This window comes from Bos javanicus, chromosome 4 (assembly GCF_032452875.1).
Source record: "Bos javanicus breed banteng chromosome 4, ARS-OSU_banteng_1.0, whole genome shotgun sequence".
Taxonomy (NCBI): Eukaryota; Metazoa; Chordata; class Mammalia; order Artiodactyla; family Bovidae; genus Bos; species Bos javanicus.
Window position 1 is genome coordinate 8,289,684 of NC_083871.1, and position 10,360 is coordinate 8,300,043.

General features: G+C 50.0%; 1 protein-coding gene across 4 annotated transcripts in view; it reads right to left on the reverse strand.

Moving 5' to 3' along the window:
- The window catches only part of UPP1 (uridine phosphorylase 1), a 28,562-nt gene extending 18,929 nt beyond the window's left edge, over nucleotides 1-9,633 (reverse strand). Inside the window, exon 1 of one of the 4 annotated variants that reach the window (XM_061413362.1) lies at nucleotides 9,405-9,633. In XM_061413362.1, coding sequence (XP_061269346.1) covers nucleotides 9,405-9,598 — 194 coding nt within the window. In that variant the 5' untranslated portion in view covers nucleotides 9,599-9,633. Of the gene's footprint in view, nucleotides 1-9,046; nucleotides 9,130-9,404 lie in introns of those variants that run through there. The other 3 variants (XM_061413363.1, XM_061413364.1, XM_061413361.1) reach the window with 3 other exon arrangements.
- Between the last annotated feature and the right edge of the window lie 727 nt (nucleotides 9,634-10,360).

Consider the following 10,360-nt stretch of genomic DNA (forward strand, 5'->3'; position numbering starts at 1 on the left):
GGTGACTGGGGGCTCTGAAATCTTGGGCGCAGTGAATGGCAGTCAGAGGCTTTCATATGAGATCCACACAAAGGGCTCCAGAATAAGCCATTGTTATCTAACAACTATTCTGTTCTCAAGACTCTGAGGTCCTGAAAGCCCTTACATGCCTGAACCTTGGGACTTTCCAAATGTGTCACTACCCCTCCTAGAAAAAACTGATCTCCTCTTCTCTGAAAAAACCCAAACAGATATTGTCCTGTCTTATTGCTCATCTCTCTCAAGTGACCACTTCTCTCTCCAAGGTCCTCGGTGTTTGCATAAGTGCCCTTCCTGCCCCACCCTCTTCTAAGAAGGCATTTTCTCTCCCAAGTGCCTCTCTGCCTCTCCCCACCTCCATTAAGATGGTATGTAAGCCCCGGATTCTAACCACCTCCTAAGATTGCATTTTTCTCTGAATTCTCCCATACACATGTAAATTCAAATCTGTCTGTTCTCTTGGTAACCTGTCTTTTTAATTTGCAGTCTCCAAGAATAGAATCATTGCCCAAAGAAGGGCAATGCCAAAGAATGTTCAAACTACCTTACAATTGTGCTCATTTCACATGCTAGCAAGGTAATGCTCAAAATCCTTCAAGCAAGGCTTCAGCAGTACATGAACTGAGAACTTCCAGATGTACCAGGTAGGATTAGAAAAAGCAGAGGAACCAGAGATCAAATTGCCATCTGTTGGATCATAGAAAAAGCAAGAGAATTCCAGAAAAGCAGCTACTTCTGCTTCACTCACTATGCTAAAACCTTTGACCGTGTGGATCACAACAAACTGTGGAAAATTCTTAAAGAGATGGGAATACCAAACCATCTTACCTGTCTCCTCAGAAACCTGTATGCAGTTCAAGAAGCAACGGTTAGAACCAGACATTCAACAACGAACTGGTTCAAATTTGGGAAAGGAGTACATCAAGGCTGTATATTGTCACCCTGCTTATTTAATGACTTCCCTGGTGGCTCAGATGGTAAAGCATCTGCCTACAATGCGGGAGACCTGGGTTTGATCCCTGGGTTGGGAAGATCCCCTGGAGAAGGAAATGGCAATCCACTCCAGTACTATTACCTGGAAAATCCCATGGACAGAGGAGCTTGGTAGGCAACAGTCTGTGGGGTCGCAAAGTTGGACATGACTGAGTGACTTCACTTTCACTTTCTTTATTTAATTTCTATGCGGAAGACTTAGCAACTGAACAACAACAAGAATAGAATCTAAATGGATAGAAGTTTTTCTTCCCCAACATGTGATCTGTGCACAGAGGGTGAGCAGAGATGCAATCACAACAGGAAAGTTTGGTGCATCCTGGATCCAGGAGGTGAATCCTAAGGGCTGGAAGGTGGCATTCAGATGAAGCTGTAAGGGATGCCTGTGTCCAGTGGATTTGCAGGGAAGGAAGGCCACATGATGTACCAACCTGAATGTTTCATCAGAGGCGCCGGCTTCCCATACAAGATGCCCACAGGCATCACCCAAGGTGGAAGTGCTTGTGGACAAGGAGAAGGTAGGAATTAGGGATCGGTTGCTGGGGAAGCATTGACTTTCAACTCTTGTCATTCACGGGTCTGATCTAACTAGGGTCAGCAGGGCTCAGGGTAATAGTATGCTCACTGGTCAGTGGTCCAGTATGGTCAGCTGGTACAGGGCTTCCAGAAGAGCCGATGGCTTTCCCACAGCAGGGCAGGCTCCATGAGTTAGACCCTGCACCTGAGGATGTGGTTGTCCTGGAGTCAGTTTTAGAAAACATTTCTTCTAACATTGTCCCAAGGGCTGCAGGTGTTCTGAAGACGGCCCCTCTCACTTTCTAGGAAACCTCTGTTCTCTAAACAGGAGGGTTCCACTAGATTCCAAGCCCAGAGGTCCTGCCTCCCAGAGACCTCAGAACCTGGCTCTGGGCTCGCAGGTCCCAGGCTTTGCTGTGAGCAGGAGGGTTCCTGATTGTCGTTGTCTCAGTAATGTCGACTCTTTGCCGACTGCTAGGAGACTCAATGGACCCAATGCCAGGGGTGCGGAACCTCTGAACACACCAGGAGCCTTTGGTTAAAGCAGGAGCGTTTACTACTGGTAACAAGCAAAGAGACAGGGAGTTAGCCCTCAAAGCGCTGTCTCCCCCAGTAGCAGAATGGGATGGCCTAAGCCAAGGGTGCACGTGTGTTCACCAAAGGGCACGTGTGTTCACCAAAGGGCATGTGTGACCTTCCCTGTAGAGTGGAGTCCTAGGTGCCCTTGCCCAGTGGATAACACACTCCAGCATCCTGTGTATGTGCAAAACCAGCAGCAATCTTGCCCGAAGAGCAGAGAGTTTAGCACTAAGAGGCAAAGTCACTGTTAGGAGAAACAGATGGAAACTGCTCCTGCTGGCCAGGCACCGCAGTAACCATCTGCCGAGAGTTATTTTATGACAGGAGGTCCTGGTAAGGTACAAAGAACAAACACCACCCACCAGAAGAATTCAGGAAAGGTCAAAGGCGACCCCACATCTCCCACCGACCTCCCAGAATCCTTCTCATTGGAATCCATCTTGGGTGAGCAAGGCGTGCACCACCAGGAAGGACTCTGAGTCAGAATGACTGGCCAAAGACACCCCGGAAACTAAACCTATCACCATAAAACCCGAGACTAGGAGCCATCCAGCAGAGTAGCTCTCCTGGGTTCCCTCCCTTACCCTGCCGCTCTCCGGCCAGGCGCCCCTTCCCAATAAAGAAAGTTTCTTGCTCTGTCAGCATGCGCATCTCCTAGCACAATTCATTTCTGAGTTCTAGACAAGAGCCCACTCTCGGGCCCTGGAAGGGGCCCCCTTCCTAAATCCGCTTTAGGTTGACAAGATCTAGGCACCTGCTGAGCACATCTCGGGGGTCAGCACAGGTCAGCATCGCTATTCCTGAGGCTCATCTGCTGGTTGAGCCCTTGAGTGGGTTTGGGCAAAACAGCTCAAGAATATTCACCAGGATGATCTTTACCTCTGGAACAGAACTGGGGTCTTTATGACTGCTTTCTGGTCTTTGCTACAGTGACTTCTCGTGCCTGAAAAGGGTTGCTGGTTCCCTCCCTTTTTGTTCTTTTTAAAATCATTAATTGCTCAGAACTACTCTTTGTTTCTATTGCAGCAAAAATAGATATGAAGTTTTTCTCTCCTGAAAACAAGGAAAGTAAAGGGAGCAGTGAGCAGGCTAGAGAGGAAGCAGAGTGCCGAAAGAGTTAGTCACTCCTGGCTCTGCTTTAACTGCAGAGAATCTGTGCTGCCTGTAACGAGATTTCTACTTCAGAAAGCCAACCTACCACCCTTAACTCCATAAACTACGGCCTGCAGGTGCTTACATTCCCTGCGCTCCCATGCAATACATCAACCCTTGTAGCTTTCTGCATTGCAGAAAGACAGTTGCAGGCCAATAAACTGAAAGTGAAAGTCGCTCAGTTGTGTCCAACTCTTTCTGACCCCGTGGACTATACAGTAGGAAGTCAAGAAATATCTGGAGTAACAGGAAAATTTGGCCTTGGAGTACAGAATGAAGCAGGGCAAAGGCTAACAGAGTTTTGCCAAAAGAACACACTGGTCATAGCAAACACCCTCTTCCAACAACACAAGACATAACTCTACACATGGACGTTCACCAGGTGGTCAACACCGAAATCAGATTGATTATATTCTTTCCAGACAAAGATGGAGAAGCTCTATACAGTCAGCAAAAACAAGACTGGAAGCTGACTGTGGCTCAGATCATGAACTCCTTATTACCAAATTCAGACTTAAATTGAAGAAAGTAGGGAAAACCACTAGACCATTCAGGTACAACCTAAATCAAATCCCTTACGAATATACAGTGGAAGTGAGAAATAGATTTAAGGGACTAGATCTGATAGACAGAGTGCCTGATGAACTATGGATGGAGGTTCATGGCATTGTACAGGAGGCAGGGATCATGACCATCCCCAAGAAAAAGAAATGCAAAAAAGCAAAATGGCTGTCTGAGGAGGCCTTACAAATAGCCATGAAAAGAAGACAAGCAAAGGCAAAGGAAAAAAGGAAAGATAAACCCATTTAAATGCAGAGTTCCAAAGAATAGCAAGGAGAGACAGGAAAGCCTTCCTCGGTGATCAATGCAAAGAAATAGAGGAAAACAACAGAATGGGAAAGTCTAGAGATCTCGTCAAGAAAATTAGCGATACCAAGGGGACATTTCATGCAAAGATGGGCACAAAGCTAGTGAAGGTGATGGAATTCCAGTTGAGCTATTTCAAATCCTAAAAAGATGATGCTGTGAAAAGTGCTGCACTCAATACTCCAGCAAATTTGGACAACTCAGCAGTGGTCACAGGAATGGAAAAGGTCAGTTTTCATTCCAATCCCAAAGAAGGACAATGCCAAAGAATGCTCAAACTACCACATGATGGCACCCCATCCCAGTACTCTTGCCTGGAAAATCCCATGGACAGAGGAGCCTGGTGGGCTGCAGTCCATGTGGCCGCAAATAGTTGGACACGACTGAGCGACTTCACATTCACTTTTAACTTTCATGCATTGGAGAAGGAAATGGCAACTTACTCCAGTGTTCTTGCCTGGAAAATCCCATGGACAGAGGAGCCTGGTAGGCTGCAGTCCATGGGGTCGCAAAGAGTCGGACACGACTGAGTGACTTCACATTCACTTTTCACTTTCATGCATTGGAGAAGGAAATGGCAACCTACTCCAGTGTTCTTGCCTGGAGAATCCCAGGGACGGGGAGCCTGGTGGGCTGCCGTCTATGAGGTCACACAGAGTCAGACACGACTGAAGTGACTTAGCAGCAGCAGCAGCAGCAGCATGCTAGTAAAGTAATGCTCAAAATTCTCCAAGCCAGGCTTCAACAGTACCTGAACCGTGAACTTCCAGATGTTCAAGCTGGATTTAGAAAAGGCAGAGGAACCACAAATCAAATTGCCAACATCAGTTGGATTATCGAAAAAGCAAGAGAATTCCAGAAAAACATCTACTTCTACTTTATTGACTATGCCAAAGCCTTAGAGACAGGAATACCAGACCACCTGACCAGCCTCCTGAGAAATCTGTATGCAGGTCCGGAAGCAACAGTTAGAACTGGACATGGAACAACAGACTGGTTCCAAATTGGTAAAGGAGTCTGTCAAGGCTGTATATTGTCACCTGCTTGTTTAACTAATATGCAGAAGACATCATGAGAAATGCTGGGTTGGGTGAAGCACAAGCTGGAATCAAGATTGCTGGGAGAAACATCAATAACCTCAGATATGTGGATGATACCACCCTTATGGAAGAAATCAAAGAACTAAAGAGCCTCTTGATGAAAGTGAAGAAACCAAGTGAAAAAGTTGTCTTAAAACTCAACATTCAAAAAACTAAGATCATGACATTAGGTCCCATCACTTCATGGCAAATAGATGGGGAAACAATGAGAGACTTTATTTTCTTGGGCTCCAAAATCACTGCAGTCATGAAATTAAAAGATGCTTGCTCCTTGGAAGAAAAGTTATGACCAATCTAGGCAGCATATTAAAAAGCAGACACATTACTTTGCCGACAAAGGTCCATCTAGTCAAAGCTATGGTTTTCCCAGTGGTCATGTATGGATGTGAATGTTGGACTATAAGGAAAGCTGAGCGCTGATGAATTGATGCTTTTGAACTGTGGTGTTGGAGAAGACTCTTGAGAGTCCCTTGGACTGCAAGGAGATCCAACCAGTCAGTCCTAAAGGAGCTCAGTCCTGAATATTCATTGGAAGGACTGATGCTGAAGCTGAAAACTCCAATATTTTGGCTAGCTGACGCAAATAACTGACTGGTTGGAAAAGACCCTTATGCTGGGAAAGATTGAGGGCAGGAGGAGAAGGGAACAACAGAGGATGAGATGGCTGGATGGCATCACCGACTCGATGGACATGAGTTTGAGTAAACTCCAGGAGTTGGTGATGGACAGGGAGGCCTTGTGTGCTGTAGTCCATGGGGTCGCAAAGAGTCAGACATGATTGAGTGACTGAACTGAATGACTGACTAACTGGAATATACAGTCCATGGAATTCTCCAGGCCAGAATACTGGAGTGGGTAGCCTTTCCGTTTCTACAAGGGGTCTTCCCAACCCAGGAATTGAACCCAGGTCTCCCACATTGTTGGCAGATTCTTTACCAGCTGAGCCACCAGGGAAGCTCATAACCCAGAGACAAATGGACCCAATTACCAGGCAGCCTGTTGCCAGCTGTGACTGTTTTGAAGTAATGCAAGAAGGCAAGACCTTCATCACTGTGAGCCTTATCATCTATCCTAGACGACGAGACCCAGGCTCTAAAGTCTCTCGGTTCCGCTAGAAGCGGGGCATAGTACTTGAGGTGCTAGCCTGCTATGTTCTCCCCCTTGCCCAGCAAACGGGAATAAAGTCACTTCTATTTCCTCCAAACTGTCTCCATCTTTCTATTCAGCATTGGTGGAGTGGGAGCCAAGAGCTTGGCAACATTTCCACATGAGATACAGGAGGCTATCAGTCACCTTCTTGCCAACCATCAGTGCAGAGAATGCAAAGGTTCTGAAATTCACACTCTGGTTCCTAACTGAGGGCTGTCCAGAGAGTGTTTCCATTTCTCCACTGCCTGTTGTTCGTCTGTGAGACAGGATGTAACCTAGTTTGACCCCACCCCTTCCTTACAGGGGCTTCCCTCAGATCAGTTGGTAAAGAATCTGCCTGCAGTGCAGGAGATCTAGGTTCTATTCCTGGGTCGGGAAGATCCCCTGGAGAAAGAAATAGCAACCCACTCCAGTATTCTTGCCTGGAGAATCCCATGGACAGAGGGGCCTGGTGGGCTACAGTCCATGGGGTTGCAAGAGTCAGACACGACTTAGCGACTAAACCACCAGCACCACTTCCTTAACTGGGTCCTCACTCTAGCTCTGCTAAATCCAACTTGCAAAATCAAAAAGCCCTCCAGCTGGCAGCTGGTTTTGGTTTTCTTGTTTTGTGTTTGTTGTTGTTCTGTTTTATTTTAGTTTTAACCTATTTAATCCAACTCAGACAGGCGGATTACTTTGGGCATATAGATTAGTGTGTAAACGTTTATATATATTTTTTGAATGAACATATTTCAAAAGCAAATGTGTGTGTATATGAGAGGAAGGAGGGAGGGGAGACAAGAAAGATGTTCAGGGTTTGTCTTTCATGGTTTAGTTGCTAAGTCATGTCTGACTCTTGTGGCTCCATGGACTGTAGCCCATCAGGCTCCTCTGTCCATGGGATTTTCCAGGCAAGAGTACTGGAGTGGATTGCCATTTCCTTCTCCAGAGGATCTTCCGGACCCAGGGATCAAACCCAGGTCTCCTGCATTGCATTCTTTACTGACTGAGCTATGAGGGAAGCCCTTTATCTTTAGGAAGCAGAAAAACTGAAAGTTTCACTTTCTTGTTGTATATTTGTTCTGTTTAAAAAAAATTTTTAATTTTAGGACAATGAGAAAGTTCACTTGGACAAAAGCCAATGTAAAGAATAACTACTTTGTTTCAACTAAAGTGCTACTTCAATGCCTACCAGAGTTGAGAGTACTGGAATAAAAAATATAATTCATGTCTGATAAACCTGTTTGAATTAGTCTGCAGTCTTCAAGCGAATGCAGAAAGACAACTAAAAGGTCAGTTTGGCCTCTGAAAGGTGGGGCCGGAGGAGGGGGGTGGAATTGACCCAGAAGTGGGAGAGGGGGCCCTCTGCTAAGAGTCAGGCAGCCCGAGAGAAAGGCAAGGCAGTCCTGGGAGGGGTTGGCAGGGTGGGAAACCCACTGGGCGATGGTTCTTTCTATTCAGGGAAAGTGCAAATCTTTTAAAAGCCAGGGTCACAGCCAATGAATGGAATCAAAGGTCTCTGACCCGGAAACACAGCAAGGGGGGGTAAGACTTGCGAAGGGAGACCAGGGCAAGGGGACGGAGAGGCAGCCGGGAGGACGGAAAACAGCCGAAGAGTTCAGAGCGCAGAGTCACTACGCCTGGAGCCAGCTAACAGGATATGGCCCCATTCCAGCCTGGATTTCAGAGGGGGTTTCTCTGCAAGTCACCATCAGCCGGGAACTGCCCAGGGCAGAGCCGACCTCTGGCGAGGAAAGCGAAAGACGGCCAGGGCTGGGAAAGAGCGGGTAGGAGAAGGCTGCGGGCGGGGACTCTGACTTACCTGGACACGCCCAGACCCCAGAGCTGGGGAGGCGCCCCCACACGCCCGTCTTAAAAGCAACCGGCCGCTTTCAAGAGCGGCAAACAGACCCGCTCCCCGGTGCAAATCATATTTGTCAGGTACTTTAACTGTGAAGTTTTCTCTTTTGACCTGCCGGACACCTTGACGCCAGTATTTTACGCTGTGACACTTAATCTGTTGGCTCAACGCACACACTGGGGTTCATTTTAACTCTGAAGGTCTGGTAACAGTCTTTCTCCAAAACGTCGCCCCTCGCGAGAAGGGGACGCTCCAGGTGTCCCGGGACCTATCTCGTTCGGTTTGGACTGCGCATCTCATGCACCGGGTGGACCCAGCATCTTGGCGGAGCCCCGACACCCCAACGGCGGAGGCAAAGATGAGCGCCCTCCGTCCCGCACATCCTCCCCGCACACTTTCCCGTCATGTCCTCCCCGCGCGCTCTCCCGTCACGTCCTCCCCGCGCGCTCTCCCGTCACGTCCTCCCCGCACATCCTCCCGGAGCATCCTCCCCGCACACCCTCCTGTCACATTCTCCGCGCGCGCCCTCCCCGCACACCCTCCTGTCACGTCCTCCGCGCGCGCTCTCTCAGCACACCTTCCCGGAACATCCTCCCCGCACTTCCTCTGCGCGCGCCCTCCCCGCACACCCTCCTGTCACGTCCTCCTCGCACGGTCTCCCCGCACGGTCTCCCCGCACCTCCTCCCGGGGCATCCTCCCCGCACACCCTCGGAGCACGCCCTCCCCGCGCTCGCTCCGCGCACTCGCTCCCCGTGCGCTCTCCCGGCACATCGTACCCGCGCACCCTCCCCGCCGATGGCCCTGCGTCCTCGCACCGAGTCGCCTTACCGGCAGGGTGATTCCCGAAAACTGGACTCCGGCCACCGAGGCTCCCCGCGCAGAGACTGCCCGACCTGTGCCGGGAGGTACTGGGGAGCTGGTGGAGTCAGGCCTCCCGGGGGTCCCCGCCCGCCGGCCCGCAGCTCCTCCCATCCCGGCGCCCCCGCCCCACCCCCGGCGGGTTTCCTGCTGCGCAGCGGGCGACGGCGAGTGACCGGAGACCAACCGCTTACTCATTAAGCCACTCGTCCCGCCCACGACACCTCCCTGCGGCTTCTTCCCCTCCTGACAGCAGAGACTTAGGGGACAGAGGTGACCCCCCGAGGTCACCGCTCCGGCCGGAGCCAGGGTATCTGCGGGAACCCACCCCGAGTGCAAGCGTGGGGCAGGCGGATTGTCTGGGGCGAGTGCCAGAGTTACCGGTGTGGAGCTAGCGTTGGGCTGGGGATGAGAGTGGGCCCCACAGGCCAAAGGTGGTCCCCTGGGTCTCTCTGGCCCGGGTTCACTCTGGGACTCGCCTGGTCCTAGTAGCGCCCGGGAGGGCGGGAGGAAATGACTCATTCATTCAGAGCCACCGGCTGAGGCAGCGGAACTGCCTCCCGGCCTCCAGCCAGGGCAGGCGGTCCTGCCAGTCCTGTCACTAGGGGACCTGAGAGGCACCCCACCGCCCCGCCCCCCCAGGAGCCCTAGGCCTCTGGGGAGTGCACTCAGTGGCCTGCTATCCCTGCGAGATGAAGTCCTTTTCTTTCCAACAGGCTGCACTTGAGCCAGAAAACCAAACACCAAGGACTTAACAATCTGTTCAGTTCAGTTCAGTCGCTCAGTCGTGTCCGACTCTTTGCGACCCCATGAAGCACAGCACACCAGGCCTCCCTGTCCATCACCAACTCCCGGAGTTCACTCAAACTCATGTCCATCGAGTCAGTGATGCGATCCAGCCATCTCATCCTCTGTCATCCCGTTCTTCTCCTGACCCCAATCCCTCCCAGCATCAGGGTCTTTTCCAGTGAGTTAACTTTTCACCTGAGGTGGCCAAAGTATTGGAGTTTCAGCTTTACCATCAGTCCTTCCAAAGAAATCCCAGGGCTGAGCTCCTTTAGGATGGACTGGTTGGATCTCCTTGCAGTCCAAGGGACTGTCAAGAGTCTTCTCCAATACCACAGTTCAAAAGCATCAATTCTTCAGCACTCAGCTTTCTTCATAGTCCAACTCTCACATCCATACATGACCACTGGAAAAACCATAGCCTTGACTAGACGGACCTTTGTTGGCAAAGTAGTATCTCTGCTTTTCAATATACTATCTAGGTTGGTCATAACTTTC